Source organism: Nannospalax galili, unplaced genomic scaffold (genome assembly GCF_000622305.1).
Source record: "Nannospalax galili isolate Female #2095 unplaced genomic scaffold, S.galili_v1.0 scaffold1554, whole genome shotgun sequence".
In the NCBI taxonomy this organism is placed as follows: Eukaryota; Metazoa; Chordata; class Mammalia; order Rodentia; family Spalacidae; genus Nannospalax; species Nannospalax galili.
This window is the reverse complement of record NW_008333898.1, coordinates 17,376-39,737: the sequence shown is the minus strand read 5'-3', so window position 1 is coordinate 39,737 and position 22,362 is coordinate 17,376. Positions and strand designations below refer to the sequence as shown.

Sequence of the window (22,362 nt, the reverse complement as noted above, 5' to 3'; positions counted from 1 at the left end):
ATGCTGTTTTCCTTACCATCTTAAGGATGTACTTCACAATGTTATTCCCAAATAAATGATGTAAAGGTTTTAGTTCTGTGCTAGACAATTTTTTTCCCTGGTAAAAAGCAACTTACTTCTTTCAGAGGTGATGGTAGGTTTTATTCTGTATTTATTTCTAAGTTCACTGTACACAAGGTGAGCAAGAATGCTCTAGGGGACACTGACTTTCAGAGTAAGGCCACATGGGTGTGTGACCTATAACACAGGTGGAGCACAACCTTGGACCTATACACACTAGGCAGATTTTTCTCTTCTGGCTTAATAAAAGAGTTTCTGTTTGGAAAAAATCAGCCATGTATTCTTGGTGCAGACAGGGAGTAGGCCCGATGGACTACAGAACCTTGTTTCCCAGGTGCTCCTTTCTGAGTCCCATGCTGCCACCCTCCTTCTGCTCCCCACTCTTTCTCTCTGCCATCTCCACAGCGACTCCCCCATCCTGGCTCCCCTTCTTCCCTCTATCTTGAGTAGATCCCTTCCCCCACTTTGGCTTGCCTTCATTCCTTCTGGAAAACCTGGCAAACCCAGAGTGAATGCTGTGCTTTGTGCAACCATCTGGGTGACATCTTGGTGTTTCAGATTCATTCTCTTGAAATCTTTTGTCCCTTTGCTCTTTATCACTGCCATCCTGTAACCTGTGAGTCAATACAAATGATTAACTGCATGTAAATGGTTTGTTGATTACCTATCTTCCTTCTAGACTCTGAATGAGGAATATAAGAACTAAACCCATTGCTTCAGTACAGAGCAATGGGTTCACAGCAAGTACCCAACAAAAAGCACTGAAAAGATGAATAACAAAAAAAATCTCCCAGTAGACTTGAATGACAAATACATAATAATGCTATGCTAAGTAAGGTATTTTATACATATTTGCCCCAATTCTCAATAATTCTCCAAAGTAAATGGAATCTCCATTTTAGAGCTAAACTAGAGCATTCCTAGGTGACCATACACTTATCTACTATGATGCAGCCCTGACAGTTTTATTTCTGTTTTAAGCACAGCCAAATTAACTGAAGTTTAGTAATGCCAGATGGGTTAATTTATGCATATCAAAATGTTAAATGAATAGCGAACAATCAAATGGCTGCTTGGTTCATTTGGTTCTTGAAGTCTTTGCCCGCTTGAGCCACGGGCACAAGCTCCCATACTCTCTGTGGCTTATTCATATGGGTGGCATGGGGACAGTGAGGACTCCATGCCAAAAGATAGTAACAGGGTACTACTGTGCCATAAATAATGATACTAGACTACCATAATACAAACCACAGTGGTAAAGATTGGAGTTGATAATGTGACAAGTGGCAGAAGTTGTGTTGGGCAAGGCTGGCTGTATGAGGCAGATAGGGTGGTGAGAGCGAGGGGCCATGTATGCTTGCTTCATGGCTAAGCTCCTTCCACAGAGCCATGACAGGAGCAGGCAGAGGAAAACAAAGTGGCAAAGGTGCTGGAGAGATGGCTCAGTGGTTAAGAACATTGGTTGCTCTCGCAGAGGACCCGGGTTTGATTCCCAGCACACACATGCTAACAACTGTCCTTAGCTCCAGTTCCAGGGGAATCTGACATCCTCTTCTGCATGATATGGGTGCACTCACACACATACACACAGAATAAAAATAATATTTAAAAAAACCAACCTTAAAAAAAAGGGAAAAACCAACAGAAGACAGAACTAAGGACAGTGTTACACTTGAGGTCTATTGCTCCTACCACAAAACAAAACGGACCAACCCTGAAAGATGAGACGTAGAAATCTGTAGTTGTAGATAACTGAAATTTAATTACAGATCAACTATACTAAGATCAGGAAGAAAAATGGGTGGGAAATCTCAAAACAGGGAGGAAAACAATAAACAGATAAAAATTATACAGGAAGAAAGAGTGGGAAGGCAGATCCTGGAGACAGACATGCAGGAAGGTAAGTCCAGGAAGGAAGTCTCAGGGAGGAAAAGGGAGAGGACCGAGAGGCAACAGTTCAGGAGGTAACAGAGGAAACTTCCCTGATTGAAAAGAGCCTTGAGACTGCAGACCTCATGTTTACTAAGCTCCTGGCATGGCCAACAGAAAACAAGCACATGCTAGCATATTCTGGCAAAATGCTCAGAATCCAAGGACAATGTGAGTGTATACACTGGTACTGATGCTAGGACTCCATTCTGTGGGGCGGTGATAGGAATAAGAGCATGCTCACTTCTCTCCGGCTGTCTCCAGCAGGCTTTTCAGGGGTCTGGCTTTCAAAGTCACACAGGTTTCCTGCTTTTCATCTCCAGTACCAACCTCCTCACCTCTTTCTTTTGTTTTCTCTGTGGTTGGTTCTTCTCCCTTTTCTAGTTTCTTAAGAAGCTGAGAAAATGTAATGTTATTAGAAGAGCATATTATAAAAGAAGTGGCTAGACAATTAAAAATATGTACCAAAATTGAGCCCAAATGTTTGAATAGCAAAAGAATTGTTACAGGTCCAGGGGGCTGGAGGGATGGCTCAGTGGTTAAGAACACTTGCTTTTCTTGTAGAAGATCTAGATTTATAGAAAGACGAGTAAATTTTAACGGCTACTTATTGTATGATTTTGGATAACTTAAGTCTATTCTCTTCTGTACATTTATGAAAACGGTACACCTTCCTTGGATTGTTATGAAGGCTCCATAAAGAACCACATGTGAAAACACTACAGTCCTCTGATTCAAGATCCTCTCTGAAAACATATTTAAGGTAAAATCTGAGGGCAAGTAGCCAGTAAGTAATAGAAGCCTAAAGTAAAGATGGGGTGGAGGTGAAGAGCCCATTCAAGGCAGAGCGGCTGGCTGGTGAAAGGCCTGCTGAAAACATCTTTTAGGAAAACTAGTGCCGTAGGTATGACTGTAATAGTACTTGGGGGATGGGTGGAGGCAGGAACATCAGTATTTCAAAGTCATCCTTAGCTACATAGCCAGTTGGAGGCCAGTCTGAGCTTTGTGAGACCCTGTCCCCAAAACCCAAACTGGGCTCAAGAGATGGCTTAGCTGTTAAGAACACTTGCTTTTCTTCCAGAGGACCTGGGTTCAATTCCCAGCACCCACATGGTGGCTAACAGCTGTAACTCCAGTTTTAGGGGTTCTGACGCCCTCTTCTGGCCTCTGTGGGCAGTGTACACATGTGGTGCACTTACATACATGTAGGAAACACTCATATACATAAAATAAACATTAAAAAAAATTGTTGCAGGTCCAAAACCAACTGTTCTGGGTTCAGTATATACATTATCAATGAAATCCTTGTAATGAAAAATTATGTAGGATTGTTAAAATAATGATGTCCAAAATAACAAATAAAAGAACACTATAAAACAGAATGTGCACTATGATCCAATTTTGATTTACATGTGAGTATGTACACACACACACACACCACAGAGCATTAATAATGGAGCCAAATTCTGAGAAACATGTTAGGTGATTTTTGTCCTTGTGCCAACATTAAAGTGCCTTTTACAAAAGTCACTATGCAAGACAATCTTTCACAGTCATTGTTACAGCTTGAGTATAAAATGTTACCCAAAGTTTGTATGTTAAATGCTTGGTCTCTAGCTCCTGGTGTTATTTTGGAAGGTTACACAAACCTTAGGAGGACAGGTCCTTGGAAACTATAGCTTGCCCTGTCTCTTTCCTCTATTTCCTGTCTGTATTGAGGTGAACAGCTTCAGTCACCCACATCCTGATGTTCTGCCAGGTTACAGGCCCAGAATCAATGGAATGAAATCTCTGAAGCTATGAGGCAAAATAAATCCTCTTCCCCTCTCAGGTATTTTGGCCTTGGCCACATAAATAAAAAAAAAAAAAAAAAAAAAAAAAAAAAAAAAAAAGGAACCAGAACATGGGATTGCTGCATTGCTGCTATAACCGACCATCTGCTCTATACTTGTTTGAAATTTATTTGTGGGAGGAATTTGGAGAAGTTTGGAGATGCAGGCTAAAAAAGCACTAGAATGCTGTTTGGTTAATGGATAATTATTCTGAAGCTGTGTGTGGAGGTTAATGCCCACAATCCCAGCACTCAAGAAGGTGACGCAGGAAGATGGTTAGGAGTTCATGCAGCCTGTGGGTGTGGCTCAGTACTTGCCTAGTATGTATAAGGCTCTGGATTCAATTCCTAGGACTACAAAGTAAAAAAATAAGTAAATAAAACAACCCTGACCCAAAAGATAGACTTCCAAATGCTAGACCAGCTACTGCCAAACAGGCAGCTATAACATCCAGAGACAAACAGAATCCTTTCCACCCGAGCCTCCTTTAAGCCTTCTGACAACTCTTTCCAGGTTCTATTAGGTATGCTGTTATGTTCTGCGCTCCTTATTCTCTAGATTACAAGTTAGTAGTCAATCCAGGATTACATATGATAAATTGTGTCTTTTCTAACTCAGGTAGCCTGATAACCCTCCTTCAAAGAAAAAGTCACATATGTGCTTCTCATGCTTTATTCCTATCTAGCTCAAGATGTTCAGTGCGCACCAACAGATTAGGAAATGAACACAAGAACAAGGGGGACTCAACATTAAAGGAACCTCTACCCTTGCTGTTTCAACTTGGGTATTGTACACCTCCTCTGTCTGCTTTGGCTAACTGGAACTTTTAAAAATCCTGTCTGGCCCAGAGGCCAGTACCTTCCTGCTAGCTAGTCAGTTGTTCAGGCTGTTGTGTGAGATGCACTGGGGTTCCCCTCTCTGCCCGGGAGGAGAGATCTATTTAGTTTAGAGCACTCTGAATAGGAGGTACTTCCCCTGCCGATCTGTCAGTTTACAAATAGGGTTAAAAGGGAATTAATGTATCTTTAGGAATGCAGACATCAGAAACATCTGGAGTACAAGTGAAACAGTCAGGGACCTGTATCTCAGATGTGGGTAGGCACGAAATCAGTCCCTCTCTGGAAACTGATCCCCACAGAGCAACTGGGTCACAACATTTGCTGCCATCAGGAGCTGGAGCCACCTCTGTGGATATTGGACTGGGAAACTCTAGGAAGATCAGGTGTTCCTCCAGAGATCTCTCAGAATTTTAATTTCTTATTTACAAATGGGGACAGAATCATGTTCCCTACTGGCTTGCTTCCTGGGAACAAACCACACCCCCAAGCATATCGGAAAGCTGCCATGGCTACATTTTCAAACACTGGGCAAAATACCCCCAAAGCAGTTCTTTTAATGTCTCCTGTTATCTAAAACTGTCATTGTAAGGTTAACACGTAAACATCTTTGCCTCAGTATGTGCCTCTGTCTGCCTTTTTTTGTTTGCAGGGAGCATTTCTTTACTTCAAGGTCATTTTAGTAATGTGATAACTCTGAAATGTAAACTTTTCTTCTATTTCTCAGATTTTATCATTGGGGAGAAACTCTCTCTCTAGTCTAAATTACCCTCCCCACTCCCAAATTAAACACATGGGGAAAAATGGGTTAAATTTATAGTATACACATTCAACAAGAGTAACTGTTATGCTTGTGTGGCGGACATCCCCAGGCTCAAGAGTACCCTTTCTCTTGACTAGAACAGACCTCAGAGTAAATTGCATGCTAGCCCTGTTATAAGGATTCATGGGAAAAGAAGGCCTGCCAGAGTCTGTTGCTCCTGTTCCCAGCTATACAGGCCAGCCCAGGCCATGGGAACCTCAGCAAGGAGGGCAAATCACTCCTAATGTCTCACAAGACAGGGAAATGGATTCTCTAGCTCTATGGGGGACTGTAAAGCCTAAGCCCATGTCCTGAATGCCTCAAATAATGAAGGGGCAAATAACAATTATCTGTACTCTGTCTCTCAAACCAATATCCGATGGCACTGTGGGTAGGGAAGCTTTACTCAAATCTACCACCTGACTGGTATCAGACCTGTACACTGGTTTAACTGAATATATTCTTTACCCTGGCCTTCAAAGTATCCTCCTTGTAGTGAAGGGAATCCCAGGGTGAAGATATCATTATCTGGGTCCTTTAATGTCCATGGTGACTCTATGAGAGTCCCCAAGAGAGCTGCAAATAAATTTAAAACTAAAAACCAAGTAACTGTAGATTTAAAAAACACTGCATTCTAATGGTCAATAATACAAATATCAATCTAATATTACTAATGTATGATACCTTGATGTTATTATTATTATTATTATTATTATTTGTTCTTTTTTGAGACAGGGTCTCCCTGTAGCCCCAGCTGGCCTGGACTCACTATGTAGACCAGGCTGGCCCTGAACTCACTGAGATCTGCCTGCCTCTGCCTCCTGAGTGCTGGGACTAAAGGCACCCAGATCAGATGTTATTAGTTTCTTAACATGTCAATTGTAATTTTTCACATTATATGTTTGTTTTCTCATCTACAACTCCTAAACCAAGATGATGCTCTCTGACCCTAAGGAGAGTGAGAACATCAAAGGGGGGAAACACGTCAGGAACTTGCCCAGGAGAACAAAGAAAAACAAATGCAGCATGGTCTGTGCCTGTGTACACTTACACAGTTCTACCTGTCATGACCTTATAGCACAGAACACCCAATCAGGATATATGGGGAAAAAAGATGAACTGTCCGTGGGGTAAAAAGGCTCAGCTTTCCTTTGTTCAGGGCCCTGCTTTAGAGAAATATCTCTCAGGTCACTGTACTGGACAATAAACTGTTCCATGTTTTAGCCTTTGGGGGTCCTGTTCATCTCTGTTCTAGGCCTGCAACACCACCTTTATGTGGCTCCTGGGAATCAAACACAGGTTGCCAGGCTTGTGCATTAAAGTGCCTCCAATCCACTGAACCATCTTGCTGGCCCCTCTGTACTGGTGTATATATTAAAAAATTTTTGATTTATTTATTTTTATTTAATGCCTGCATGTGTGTTAAACGTACCCATGTGTTGTACAGTGTCAATGGAGGAGAGAAGAGGGTGTCAGATCCCCTGGAACTGGAGTTACAAATGGTTGTTAGCTGTCATGTGGGTGCTAGGATTCAAACCCAGGTCTTCTGCAAGAACAACCAGTGCTCTTAACCACTGAGCCATCTCTCCAGTCCCAACTATTGTATATTGAAAGTACATAATTTATTTTTCAGAAACTAAGCATTTGCCTTGAGTCTTAGATATAACTATGAATTTGGATTTTTGGACAATACAGGAACCGTTAAAAATTTGGAGATTCTTGGAGATGAACTAAATGCATTTTGCCTAATGAGATGGCCTTGAGTCACTGAAGGCCAGGAGCAGAATGTTACAATGTTAAATGCTTCCCAAGATTCACATGTCACAACTGGTCCTCAGTTGGTTGTACCATTTTGGGAAGTTGTGAAAACAAGATGGAGCCTAGCTAGATGAAGGTGGTCACTAGGGGTATGTCCTTGGAGGCTGTATCTTGTATTTCTTATCTACTTCCTGTTCATCATGAGGTGAACTGCCTCAGCCACATGCTCCTACTGCCATGAGGCTGTGCTTTACCATGGGCCCAGAATCAGTGAAGCCACGGAGTACTGGAATCTGAGACTATAACCCCAAATAAATCCTTCTTTCCTTTTTTTATCTCAAGTATTTAGTCACAACTATACAAAAGTAGCCAATATGGGATATAGCTAGGTGCACACAGAAACCATCCAAGGACTCTGCAACACTATGTGGACAAGATCTCTCTCAGTGTAGAACAGGTGATTGTTTTTCAGCTATGGGTTCTAGTTTTTACAGAACAAACAAGGATTACTTTTGTAAGAAGAAAAAAAATCACTTTTTTCACGGTTGTGTTATATTGCTGACTTTGAAAACAGGTTACAGTTTTCAAATATTTTTTTCTTTTTTTTCCCAAGTCCCTAAAGTCTTTTAAATTTTTTATTTATTTTTATTTATGTGTGTGTCATGACTGTATGTATGAAAGTGTATAATGTCCATGGAGGCCAGGAGAGGGCATCAGACTCCCTTGGAACTGGAGTCTCAGATGGTTGTTAGCCACCATGTAGGTGCTGGGAACTGAACCTGTGTCCTCTGCAAGAGCGGCCAGAGCTCTTAATCACTGAGCCATTTCTCCAGCCCCCATTTTTTTTTTTTCTTGAAACAATTAGTATATTGCAATGATGTATTTAATTTGATATCTATACTTAGTCCTTTCCCCAGGTCTCTGTGTGGCTTGTTTTCTGAAATTTAAGCACTTTGTGTAATAGTAGAAGGCACACTTCTCAAAATTTAGTCCTCACTCATAAAAGTGGATGTATTTTATATCACAGTAAAAATACATCCAATTAAGTCACTTATAGGCTAGCTTGGTGGGTTAAAGCACTCCATGTGTAAACCCAGAAACCTGAGTGGGATCCTTGTAAAGGTGGAAGGAGAGAACTGACTCCATAATTTTGTGTTTTGACCTCCACATATGCACAATGGCACATACACCCACACTTACCCAACAAATTCACAGGCGCACACACACACACACACACACACACACACACAAATCTGTTAAGTCCTTTGATGAAACTGACAATATAAAGCGAAGCACCAGGAGCTGTAATCAAATGTGTGAACCACACCAATTGGTGTGTATCCTGTTTCTGCTGCTGCTCCAGAGAATGCCAAGCCCCAGTTCTGAGGTAACAGAGAAGCTGAGCAGGTGGTTCTCAGATGTGTGTTTTTCAGCTGGCTCTTTAGAGTGCTGTGACTCATCTCACATCAGGAGGCCAGTCTCAAGCCTTCCACCCAAGGCTCCGAGGAACACAGTCTGAAAGCTACTGTAGAATGGATAAAAGGACCTAGGAGCTAAATTACCCTAAAGGCATAATTAGCATAACAGAACTATTTTTAGAAAGGAACGTTTCCTCAAAATTACCTTAATCCTTACTTCTTTCTCAGTTTTCTTTTGTTTATCCGCTTCTTTCCTTTTGCATCTTTCCTCTTCTCTTCTTTTCCTTTTGTCTTCTTCCCGCAAACGCTTCTTCTCTAACTCCCTCCTCCTTCGTTCTTCTCGCTTTTCTTCTCGAATTCTCTAAGGGTATAGCCGAGTACATGTATAAATTTTGTGTATGGAAACAGACACTGGATGGGTATTTACCAGGTAAAATGTCACCTACCTGCTTTTCTAATTTTCTATTTTTAATATATTCCAAAAGAGGTGTGGTTCTTCTGGCTAAAGAACAAAATTGTAATGTGTTACAGGTAACTTCTGAACTGAGGTTTGTTTTAAACACTTGTTTTCAATTTACTATTAAAAAAATTAGGGGGAGAATATTATTAACATTTATATGAGCATGCACTGTACCCAGAAGCATTCTTATTCTATTCCTACAAATACAAGTAATTTGGAGGTACTGATAATTCTGTTAAGCTTAATAGCATGTATCAATTATACATAACGGGTTTCATTATGACATTTTCATACATGTACATCATGCATTCTCATCATATTCCCCCCCTTACCCCTCTTGCCCCTCCCACTCCTGCTGAGCCCCTCTCTCCTTTCCAACTAGTCCCCCTTCTACTTCCATGTCTGTTTGTTTTATTTTGTTTTTTTGGTGACTCAATGAATTTATCAGGGTTGCTTATAGGATCACGGGTGAGGGGTAAGTAACAGGAGCATGGGCACCTTACCCGTACTTACACCATAGGAGTAAAAGACTCATCATTCGTGATCCTTAAAAGAGCCATAAAATATTGCTCACATAGTTGGCAATAAAAGTAACAAGAGTGTGACGTCTTAAGTTTCCCAAATGTTACTAACATCTCTTCAAACTTCCACAGAAACCATTAAATAACACATTTATATATTCACTTTGATTCCATACATATTTGGGGAATTTCTTTTTCTACTTTTTAGGCACTGGTTTGAAGTAATGTTTATTCTTTTTATTGCTTGGAATACAAGCCACTCTAACCCACAATTCCAAAATCTGAAATGCCCCTAGGTTCAAAGTTTTGAGCACTGCTATAACACCACAAGCGGAAAATTCTACATGTGACTTTATGGGTCAAGAAGTCAAACTAGAGGCTGGAGAGATGGCTTAGTGGTTAAGTGCATTGGCTGCTCTTTCAGAGGACCCAGGTTCAAATCCCAGCATACACATCACAGCTAACAACAGTCCGTAACTCCAGTTCTAGGGGATCCGATGCCCTCTTCTGACTTCCACAGGCATTGCATGACATGTGTAAACTTAGATACGTGCAGGCAATACATTCATACACATAAAATAAAAATAATAAAAAATACTTTTAATACAAGAAGTTAAACTACAGGTGTGCTACAAATATATAAACGGCCTTCAGATTATATGTTTAAAGTACGCACAAAACACAAATTTTAAGTTTTAGCTTGGTTCCATATCATTATGTACATACAAATATTCCAAAGACCAAAAAAAAAAAAAATTCTAAGTTCTGAACATTTTTGGTCCTAGCAATTATAGATAAGGTATTTTCAATCTGTTTACACTTAATAAAATCAAAATGATGACACAAACTAAACTACAAGTTAGAAAATGATTCCACATTGCACCGCTGGCTAACAAGGCATCCATTTCACTTGTCTAAAGAACATGTCCATGGACTCCACCTTGAACCTCACCTTTCCTATTGCTCACCTCTCATTTGTCATCTGAATGTCAGGTACCCAAAGCTTGCTACAGGCCTACAGGTGCCACCAGAGACACCAGCTCAAGAATGGAAGGGTTCCACAGTCCCTAAATTTGAGGACACGGTGAGAAGGTGGGGACAGTCTGAGTCTGCTCAATAGATCTTTAACACAAAATGGAGCTGGGAAGAATCCTTGGAGATACCAAGGACTGAGGTTCAGCAACTAGTCAAAATTTGTGGGGAAAGTCCCTGGACAGGGTTCTCTAAATTAAAGCTAAGCATCCTGCTGAGTGTGGTGGCACATACCTTTAATCCTAGCACTCAGGATGCAGAGGCAGGTAGATCTCTGTGAGCTCAAGGTCAGCCTGGTCTACATAGCAAGTCCAGGCCAGCTGAGGCTACAGGGAGACTCTGTCTCACAAAGACCGGGAAACTGGACAGACAAAAGCCAGGAAAAGGGGAGATATATACCTTTGTATATATTTTTAGTTTTGAGCCATATAAGTGAATTACCCATTCAAAGGAAGTGTCTGCAAACACTTGAAAGCATATTAAACAAAACTCGTGCCAGGCGTGGTGGCGCATGCCTTTAGTCCCAGCACTGGGGGGGCAGAGGTTTGAGGCCAGCCTGCTCTCCATAGTGAATCCAGGCCAGCTAGGGCTACAGGGAGATGTCTCAAAAAAACCAAAAAAAAAAAAAAAAAAAACCACAAAACAAAAAACTAAGGCTCCTTGACACACTGACTTGACAGATTCAATGGTACCTAGCCTTAAGAAGAATAGGTATGGGCAGACACCCATACTTTATGGCAGGGGCTGTGGCTGTGGCTGTAACTAGCCTGGTAGAAATGGATTTATTCTAAAGGGACACTTTGACTATCTGATTATTAAAACAAGTGGACTCCCAAGAAAAAGTTTAGTAATACGGAGATACCTCCCTCTCATCCCCTACTTACTATATTACAAAATCTATGAGGCTAAGCATGGTGCTAAGGCTTGCTGAGGCTACAGAGCCTGAGAGCTAACCCCAGGTCTGACTGTTCCAAAGACATAGCTTAACACTGTCAGAACTCCTGCCAATACGAGTTTATTACGATTCTATTCTCTCACTTCTTAGACTTGTTCTTAAGACTCTATGGAAGGTCAAAGCAAAGAAAAATTGTCAACTGTCATGAATTACCTGAAGATTCAAACTTAAGAGACAGAAAAAGACTCCACAGTCTAGACCTGGAATGAACGAACTTCTCACATTAGGGATAGTGGAGCCCGAGTCCCTGGCACTACTGTGATCCATATGTAAGCACTACGGACTGTATCATGGGCACTATGCAAGGTGCTGCAGGCTGAGATGATGATGACAGAGGCCCTATGCAGGAATGCAATGGAATCTAACCCACAAAGCGGATGTCTCAAAAAGGCCCTGTAGTATACTTAAATAGAGCAATAAAGATGAAGGAGGGGGTCAGAAGGTGAGTTCTAAAAATATCATATAATTTCCCTTTTCTAATGCTTCATAAATTTAACATGACTTGAAAGAAGTCAAATTTCAATTTTTGTCCCCAATGCTCTTTCTCCATTCTTCTCTATGTATGTACAGGTACCACAATCAACAATCTGCTCATCTTAAACCTCTGGTCTTTAGTTTTTCTGCCCCTCAGCTTCCATACTAACCCATCAACCCCACTGTACCCCCAGATATCCGATCTCCAAAGCATATGGTGAGCCTTGTACAAGAAAACGTTCCTTGGGAAAAAGAGTCACCAGCCAGTGCCTTGCTTCTTTACACACCGGTGGATGGAGCAATGATGTGAACAAATGAATGAGCCCATGACACTCCCTGAAAGGAATCCAGGCCCTGACACTAGTGTTCCTTATGCCTCTTCAACCACACAAGCTTACATTCTACTCTATAAAGGCCCAGCCTCTAGCCTGGCTATTCATCATATGCTCAATTCCTAAACTTTTCTGCAACTATAAAGATGAAAATGTAGTTTTACTGGGGAAGTGGAAAAGGAACTGAACAGAGAATTTATGTGGAAACTAAAAAATCAATTTTAACTATCACATTACACAAGTCTTGATAGGTGAGCAGGGCGCATCCTTAGGAAGGAGCTCAAGGCCTTGAGGAGAGGTTTAACGCTGAGTGAGACCAGTAGAAACGGGGCAATACCACTGTGTTTGAGACTAAGTGTGCCTGGTGAGAAAGGAGTTTCAAGTCTACATGTGAGTTTCCGGGGCCTCCTACCAGAGACAAAAATTTCTAATACACACCACTTTTGAAAGAAGACCAAAGGGATTCAGACCAAATTCTATGCTCTGGTTGTGTTTATACACTGGCTCGTTAGCTCTTTCTGGAGGCTGGCTATTCTTCTGAAGCAGCAGAGTAGTTTCATGTACGGGCAACATATCTTGTCTAGATGGGCTCCTGAGGCTTATCCATGACTGCGCTTTGTAGAGATTCAACCTTTGTGACAAAAGCTCCTTCCTGACACAATCTTTGGAAGCACCATTATTAAATAAAGACCCCTAAAAACACAGTGTTCATCAATAAGGGCTCAAAATTACTTACCCTTCTTGCCACCCTTTTGTCAAAAGTAGAAAACATTTGATTCTGCCAAGCCTGGAACCAAAGGAAACTACCCCAATTGTGAAAAAGGAGAATTAAATACATATTCGATCAGTATCTCAATAAAGAAATGAGCAAAACAGACCAAGGAGTTCTCTTGTTTTTGCTTCTATCTCCCCTAGAAGCATTTCAGGACTGGCACTGGTTTTTTCTTCCTCCAAACTGTATGTTTCTAGAAACTGCTTATATTCTGGATCTGTAAGTTTAAAATAGCATCAATCAATCAATCAATCAATCAATCAATCAATCAATCAATCAATCCATCCCTCTCCCCAGCTAAAGGCAAATAATAACATTTGATCAGCACATTTAATCTGGTGACATCTAGCACTTACCGTCTTCAATGCTTCCGGTCCGGACATCTTTTTTCTTCAGCTTCTTTTTGGCAATCTTCTGGAATGGAGCAAACTCCACCACTGCAGGATACTCCAGGCCTTTTATGGAGACATATTCCAAACATCATTGTGAAATTCTACTGTACTCGCTTTGGAAAACAATGACCTAACTGGCTTGGAGATGGAGCATGATGATGACAAAGGTAAGCTCCAGACCTAAACATGCTTCAGGAAGTGTGGGTGGCAGAGAAGTGACACATCATGAAATGACCCATCAAGAGGAGACTCATTTAGACTATGAAAGTACTCTTTTGACAAGGGAGAAACTTACAGGTCAATAAATCCAACCACTCTACATCGTTCCCAAATAATTCATGAATGGAATATCTTCAGTCAAGTTTTTTAGTTACAATTAACTATTAAGACAGCTCAGCAGTTAAGAGCACTTGCTGCTCTTGCAGAGGACCCAGGTGTGGTTACCAACACCTATGTTAAGTGGCTCACAACTGTAACTCTAGTCTGTAATTCTAGTTCCAGGGGATCAGATGCCATCTTTGGCCTCTATGGGTACCCATGCACACATGATGCACATAGATACATTCAGGCACACACACATACACATAAAAGTATAATAAAATAAAAGTTAATTTTAAGATGTTAATTCAACTATTGACCTGTCATATGCATTCAAGGAAATTAATTTTGCTTACAAGAGACATATAGTTGGGCTGGAGATGCCTCAACAGTTAGGAACACTGACTGCTCTTCCAGAGAAACCAGGTTTGGCTCCCAGCACCAACATGGGGGCCAACAACTGTGCATAACTCCAGTTCCAGGGGAATCCAACGCCCTCCTTTGGCCTTGTGGGCATTGCTTGCCCAGGCACACTTATATACATGTAGGCAAAACACTCATACAAAAAAAAAAAATTTTTATTTTATGTGTATGAGTGTATTATTGCCTGCATGTATGTGAGTGCACCCGTGTCATGCAATGCTGTGGAGGTCAGAAGAGGGCTTCAGGTTCCCCTGGAACTGGAGTTAAGAACAGTTTGTAGCTACCAATCAGGTGCTGGGAATCGAACCCTAGTTCTCTGCAAGAGTAGTCAGTGCTTTTAACCTCTGAGCCATCTCTCCAGTCCCACACAAAAAAAATTATTAAAGGATAAATTACAAACACACACACACATACACACACACACACACGTATATATTTATGTAGTTTTCCATGCAAGGTTTGTTTCAAACTAGAAAATGAATAATGAAAGCAGTAGGAACCAACTTTGTTGTCATATAAAGAGAAAGATGAACACACATAGAAATGGTCACTGGGAGAATCTGTCAAGGCTTAACCAACACACAGAAACTTTTACCTCAGCACTAAACACACTGAGCAATATCATTTTTAATCTTGTCAATAATATGGTAACTGTCCGGTTGTAACTTGAGCTTATCTAGAATACACTTTGTACGAGCCTTGGCTATACAGAATAAACTCAAGGAGGAGGAAGACTGTGAGAGAGCTCAGGGGGTAGGGGTACTTGTCACCCAGTCTGATGACCTGTGTTAGATCCCCGAGACCAACAGAGTAGGAGGAAAGAACTGACTCTCATAAACTGTCCTTTGATCTCCACAGGTATGCTGTGCCATGTGAGTGTATATACACAAACACACACAAAATAAACAATAAATACAAAAATAAAAATACAAGATGTGGTGGCACATGCCTTTAATCCCAGCACTTGGGAGGTAGAGGCAGAGGTAGATGGATCTCTGTGAGTCCAAGACCAAACTGGTCTACACAGTGAGTTCTAGGCCAACTGGGGCTCATAATGAGTCCCTGTCAAAAAAAAAAGTGGGGGCGGGATTAGATTGGACTGGAAGGGACATTGCAGAGATACTAAGTCCCTGTTGCACCAAAAGTATCCAGGATGTCTATTAGATGCCTATTAGACAGCTGTTGTCAACTTGACACACCTGGGTAGAGGGAGCCTCAATTGGGGAATTACCTCCATTGGACTGGCCTGTAGCCACATCTGTGGGGGCGTTTTCTTGACTGTTGAGTAATGTGGGAGGTTCTAGCCCACTGTGGGTGATGCCACCCCAGGCAGGTGGTTCCATATTGTACAAGAAAGCAGGTTGAGCAAAGGCCAGGGGAGCAAGCCAGTAAGCAGCATTCCTCCATGGCCTGTACTCCAGCTCCTGCCTCCAGGTTCCTGCCCTGAGTTCTTACCTTGGCAAGTGAAGGCAAACTAGAACAAAAGCTTACAGGCTCCTGATTCCAAACACTACAAAGCTACAGTAACCAAGACAACACAGTACTGACACAAAATGAGTCAAATACATAAATGGAATACAACAGATGTCCCAGAAAAACACCTTGATTGATTGATGGATTGATTTTTGTCTTTTTTTGACAGGGTCTCCCTGTAGCCCCAGCTGGCCTGGAACTCACTATGTAGACCAGGCTGGCCTTGAACTCACAGAGATCCACCTGCCTCTGCCTCCCGAGTGCTGGGACTAAAGGCGTGCACCACCACGCCTGGCAGAAAACACCTAGCTTTATAGTCAAAATGATTTTCAACAAGAATGTTAAGATCATTCAACAGAAAAAACCCAGATACTTCAACAAATGGTGCTGAGACAAGTGGACGGTCACATATAAAAGAATGAAGTTAGAATTTTACTCAACGTCACATATACAAACTAACTCAAAACATAAGGCTGAAAACTATAAAAAGCTCTGTAGTTTTGGGTTTCTCAATGAGTTCTTAGATGACAAAAAATGCAAATGCATGGACAACTAAAGTCAAAATGGATAAACTGGACTACATCAAAATCAAAAACTTCTCTGCATCAAAAAACACAATCAACAGGGTGAAAAAGTAACCTATAGAGTGGGAGAAAATATTCATATATGGGGTAAGAGTCCAATACCCAGAATGCACAGAGAACCACTACGACGCAACAACAATTACCACCATACACACACAAAAAAAGAAAAGGAAAAAAATTTGGGTGGTCCTACACAGTGCCAGCACTTAGGAGGGGCAAGACTGCTGCAAACTTGGAGTTAGCCTGGCCTAGTGAGACCCTGTCAGAAACAAAACAAAGCAAAAATAAAAACCTAAATAAATAAATAAATGACAAAGGACTCCACAGTAGATATCTCTCTAGAGATGATCTATGAATGGCCAACAATCATATAAAAAGATGCTCAACTTCAAATACATTAGAGAAATCAAAATCTAAATTATGATGAAGCTGGGTATGGTAATGAATATACCCTAAAATCCCAGTATTGGGAGGTTGAGGTGGGAAGAACTCAAAACTGAGGCCAGTTTGGAATGCGTACTGACATCCTCAAAAAGCTAAATTAACCCAATCTAACCCAAACCAAAACAACAAAACCTCAAAACAAAGCAGAATTATTCCACGAAATATTACTTCCAAGCCCACTAGGTAGCTGCTATAATATGACACAAGAAAACACTCAAAATAAAACAAAACAGAAAATAGTAAGTGTTGGGGAGGAAGTGGAACAATTATAGTTCTTGTGCATGACTGTTGGGAATGCAAAATAGTACAGCTGCTATGGAAAACAGAAGGGTGGTCCCTTAAAATAGAACTGCCATATGATCTACTAATTCTGCTTCTGGAATATATTCAAACTGAAAGCAGAGTCTTTGAGATGTATTTGTATATCAAACAGTGTTTACTACAGCTAAAATCTGGAATTGAGCCAAGTGTCCACTGACATGAATGTATAAGCAAAACATACATACATACATATATATATACTGAAATGCTAGTCAGCTTCAAAAAGGAAGGAAATTCTACAATATACTACAACACACATGAATCTGGAGAACATTATGCTAAGTGAAATAAGCCAGACACAATGACAAATACTATGTGATTCCACTAATACAGAGTATGCAGACTAATCAAATTCATATCAGAAACAAAAAATAAAATGGGAGTTGCCAGGAGGGAGAGAGAAGGATGGGGGTTAGGATTTAACTGGTCAAGTTTCAGTTTTGCAAGATATAGGGAGTCAGGACAATTGATCGTACAAGATGAACAAAATTAACACTATTGAATCGTACACTCACAAAAACAAAAGCTGAACCACTCAGAAGGCTCTAGGTCTAGATATAAGTATACAATATGCTTCAGAAAATAATTATCAACCATAGTAAAATAATTTAGTTTTTGAAGACAAAGGTGAGGTTCACTTATTCAGAAAACTAACATAAAAAACCACTCTCCAACAATGAAGCAATCTTGTCATTACTATATAGAACTTCTGGGATTCTTTGGTTTATAGTTTTACCAGTTATATTTATCAGCACATGAAATAGTAATAGTAAAAATTTATGACCTTATTTCAGATGTTTGAGAATTTAGCTAAAACTCACTAACCTTTATTGCCAATGAAGATATATCCATCAAAACGATCTCTGAACAGAAGGATGTCATCAGGATTCCTAAAATTAATGTATGCTCTTGAGTAGAGATGAGGATGGAGACTGGAAGATGAGATAATAAAAGTGGTTAGTAAAAATCCAAGACTTCTTCAATTTTGCCTTACTTTTCTTGTACGGACATAACACACTACTTTTTAAATCAAAGATTCACTTCTCAGCTAATTTTAATAATTTGGATATTCTTTAGCAAAAACCTGAAAACCCCAGCCTGGTCTACATAGTGAGTTCCAGGACAGCTGGGGGTACAGGGAGACCCTGTCTCAAAAAAGACCAAAATAAATAAATAAATAAATAAATAAATAAATAAATAAATAAATAAAATGAAAACCAACCAACTCCATTCACTGAAGTCTTAGAAGCTACTCCACTATGCAGAATCAAGGTTAAACTATTGGACCAAAGGCAAGGATATTTTCAGCTTCGTCTCATTTCTAATGCATTTGAACAGGAACAAGGCTAGTCCTGACTGCTTCATGGATGAAATACTGCACTGCGAGAGGTTCTTTTCTGATGTGTAGACCAGTTTCAATTGCTTTAGTACTTGTTAAAACTAAACCATTCTCCCTGTCTCAGCCACAGTTCCCTCCATAGGTAGGAACTCTCAATTCTATTTCATAGGGGATATTAAAGCTCAGAGAAGGACCTCACACTGAGGGTCCTTGCCCAATGCCTGTTCTCTTTCAACTGTTGTTTTTCTGAACATCAGTCATTTGACAGCCATCTGCATTTTTAAAATTATGTCCATTTAACAATTACTGATATTTTTATTTGAATAGATACTTATCAGTAAAATAGTTATTCCAAAACAGTATATATGACTGCCATAAATAAAAAGTCACATAGGGATATAAAAATAAATGTTGTCCAACTCAATCAGACAAGGAAGGGTCCAGAGTGGAGCGAGGGAAATGGGTTGTGGGCTGGCCCTAGTCTGGGAACTACTGGAGACTGATTACTACTGGGTGAGGGAGAGTAGGCCTTACTTACAATCTTTATTTTAGATAGGCTGACTAGACTCCAGTGGATGAATTTGCACCGAAGTACACCTGGGTACAAATGCTTGGCGGGATAGGACTTAACATGTACAGCGGAATACATAAAGTCCACTGATGGGGGTGGTGGTGGTGTCTAAAGTTATTTAAGAACTGTGGTATGAAATGTACAAAAGCTCAATAAATTTTTTTTAAAAAAAGTACGATGAATTAAAGTGCACTGTCACCTACTACTGACTAGGCCACTCCTGTGTGGCTCTGGTCATCTATGGCAAAAAGCAAGCCTGATTCAGTGGTGGGGGTGGGAGTAGAGCGTCAGGGGTCTGCAATTCCATTTTTCCAGGGTCAGTCACTGGTCCTTCATTACTAGCAAATACTCCAAACACTCCAGTATTAACAGATGCACTTTCATTCTCTGGTCATACACTTTATTAAAAGCCAAGTGGAGGAAGGTATGGCAACACTAAAGAGGCAAACCAAGAAACGCCTGGTCTGTTCTATACAACCGTGGTGCCACAGGCCTACTAAAGTTCTGTCTAGACGGACAGAGAGGGTGATATGCCCATTCAGAACGCAAGTGCAAACTGACGGGTGTTTTGGGGACAGGTGGCCTCGGTCACTCCCTCCACCCACCACCTCTAGGACACCTGAGAGCGCAGCTGCGCAAAGATAGGTGCGCTGGGGACAGGTAACCTCCATTCACTCCCTCCACCCACCACCTTTGGGACACCTGGGAACTCAGGTGTGCTGGGGGACAGGTGGCCTCGGTCACTCCTTCCACCCATTATCTCTGGGACATCTCGGAACCCAGGTGCGCTGGGGACAGGTGGCCTCGGTCACTCCATCCACCACCGCAGCGCCCCGGCCCCCATCCCTCACCTCCAGCCCGGCGTAGGCCTCACCTGAGGTCTGCAGCCACCACTTCAAAATAATCGTGCGCAGGCAGCGGGCGCAGGTGCTCCTCCAGCTGTTCCTTGGTCAGGCCTGGCGGCAGTCTGCGGAGCACCACCTGTGGCGACCAAGGATCGTCTCGTCACCAGCGCCTCCCGCCCCGCCAGCCTCTGCCACACCCACCGGAGTCACCCGCCGGAGCCGGAAAGAAGGCAGTTCTCTCCACTTGGCAAACTCCGGATGGACGGAGCACACTGCCCAAGCCCCACAAGACCGCCAGGCTCCGCCCCCTTCTCAGCGCCGCGGGGCCACCTCGTCTCGCGAGACTTTGCAGCTCCATCCTCACCTTGCTCAGGGCCGTCTTCTTTTCCTCGCGAGGCTTGCCGGCTCCGCCCTCGCTGAGGGATGAGGTTAGAGGCACCGAATACACCCTCCGCGGGGACTCTCGGCGAAACTGGACGTCTGCGGCCGACAACTCCCTCCAACTCGGACCCCGCGCGGACACGGCTGCGCCCAGGCCTCCGGCCCCCTCTTCCGAGCGCATCCCCACCTGTCGCCGTCCACCGCCTGCGCCAGCACGAAACCTCGCGAGGACTCTACCGCCCCTCCCCTGGAGTTCGAGGGCCGGCGTCCCCTCCCCCAGGCCCTGGAAGGAGAAGGGGCGGTGCCAACGCTGCCCTGCTCCCAGAGGGTGTGCCACCCTGGCAGGCAGCGTGCTGCTGCACACTAGTGCTATGCACGGTGCTTCAATGATTGTTTACAAGGTTCAAACAGCAGAGTTCTCTAAAACTTCCTGTACCAGGGGTTGTTTCCAGGATTTCATGGTTGCAAGGAAGCCGAGGACTCAGAGCCCACTGTTTTAGCCCTCTCTGTTTGGAATAAGTTATGTTGACCAAAAGCTCTAGAGGTCTGTTAACTATATTAAGAAAATGTATGGTTGAAGGGCTGATGAAAATGTGGAAACTGAAGGTCCCAGAAAAACATACCTATGTTAGACTGTACAAGGCTGATTGATAAGAACTATGTGACTGAAGAGAGTTGGAATATTACGAACCCAGGACCAAAATTATCTTGGGCTATCTTTAGTCCCTTTAATAGCCATTGACTGCCCACCTGTGTGCCTGACCTAACATCCTTTCGACTGTCAGGTAAACCCTTTGGAAGGTATTTACTTAGCAGACCATTAATTTCAACCAAAAAGCTAAGAACCGGCATCAGGTAGCACTCAGACTTACAGATATTTTTCTTTGTCTACTTGCTATTTCCAACAGTGTATTTGGTTAACGTTTTGATTTAGGACTTTTGGGATTATGTGGCAGCCATAACCCATCCTCTTGGACAGTCACTCTTTGGTTCAGAATAAATATTCGTTTTGAGGTGAGAGCTGTGTTTAGCATCAACAAAATAATTCATTTAGAATTGTTTCGGCAATCTTTAAAAGCACAGAACATATAAACAACTTTCAGTGTGTTCCCGTAACTTCCCTCTCCAATCACTAAAGGCTGCTCAGGTTGAACAATCTGTATTTAATTTTACCTCAGTAAAGTTTCTAACCTGGGGTAATTAAGCAGATTCTAAAGCATAGACCTTCTATCTATGAAAGATTCTTACAACTCTAGGACCAAGGCGATTCCTTATTTATTTTTTTGGGGGGGTGGTCTTTTTGAGACAGGGTCTCCCTGTAGCCCAGCTGTCCTGGAACTCTCTACGTAGACCAGGCTGGCCTTGAACTCATAGAGATCCACCTGCCTCTGCCTCCCAAGTGCTGGGATTAAAGGTGTCCGGCACAAGGTGATTCCTTTAACTCAAAATATACCAAAGCTGTCGAGCACTCCTGTCCCCACTCTCATTAACCATGTGCAGTTTGTCTCCTGTGTTCTCATCGTGTCCCCACCACTATTAGGTATGTCCTCTGCCCAGTGCCTCCTGTCCACTTTTCTGAAGCAGGATTGGCCTTCTGCCAGGAGAGAGATCCTTTGCTCCTTCAGAACATCGGGTACACCTCTGCTGTACAATCAGGACTGCACCCTGTGCTCAAGAGCATCCCTTGCAACCCCACAGATTTCATTTAAGCAGGAATGAGGTATCTGCACTTGTTAGGTACTCAAGTGCTTTCTAGATGAGTAGTTCTTGTAAACTGAATTAACAAGATGCTCAAGATTTCTCCTCAAAGTAACAGCTAACACTCAGTTTCTTAAGATGCCCGTAATTCTCCCTGTTAATGCAATTAAGTTTTGAAAAAATTACAGGGTGCAGAAATTACAGAACCCAAGGATCAGAGATAAATAGCTCAGTGGGTAAAAGCACTTGGCAGGCAAATCTGATGACCAGAGTTTGATTCTAAACCAGATGTGGTGGGTTGCATCTGTAATCCCAGCCCTCCAGCAGTGAGATGGGAAGTGAAGACAGAATCTGGGAGGCAGAATGATCATCAGCTGAAAGCTCACTAGCAG

The 22,362-nt window shown here is 42.1% G+C and overlaps 1 protein-coding gene across 4 annotated transcripts in view; it reads right to left on the bottom strand.

Annotated features, from left to right (window-relative positions):
• The window catches only part of Upf3a (UPF3A regulator of nonsense mediated mRNA decay), a 29,977-nt gene extending 9,433 nt beyond the window's left edge, over nt 1-20,544 (bottom strand). The window contains exons 1-9 of one of the 4 annotated variants that reach the window (XM_029561509.1): nt 20,256-20,544; nt 19,921-20,027; nt 17,962-18,068; nt 13,538-13,636; nt 13,288-13,398; nt 9,082-9,137; nt 8,853-8,996; nt 2,234-2,385; nt 117-674 (exon numbers count right to left, since the gene is read on the bottom strand). In XM_029561509.1, the coding sequence (XP_029417369.1) occupies nt 374-674; nt 2,234-2,385; nt 8,853-8,996; nt 9,082-9,137; nt 13,288-13,398; nt 13,538-13,636; nt 17,962-18,068; nt 19,921-20,027; nt 20,256-20,453 (1,275 nt within the window). In that variant the 5' untranslated portion in view covers nt 20,454-20,544 and the 3' untranslated portion in view covers nt 117-373. Of the gene's footprint in view, nt 1-116; nt 675-2,233; nt 2,386-8,840; nt 8,997-9,081; nt 9,138-13,287; nt 13,399-13,537; nt 13,637-17,961; nt 18,069-19,920; nt 20,028-20,255 lie in introns of those variants that run through there. The other 3 variants (XM_008828892.3, XM_008828893.3, XM_029561510.1) reach the window with 3 other exon arrangements.
• Nucleotides 20,545-22,362: the final 1,818 nt, after the last annotated feature.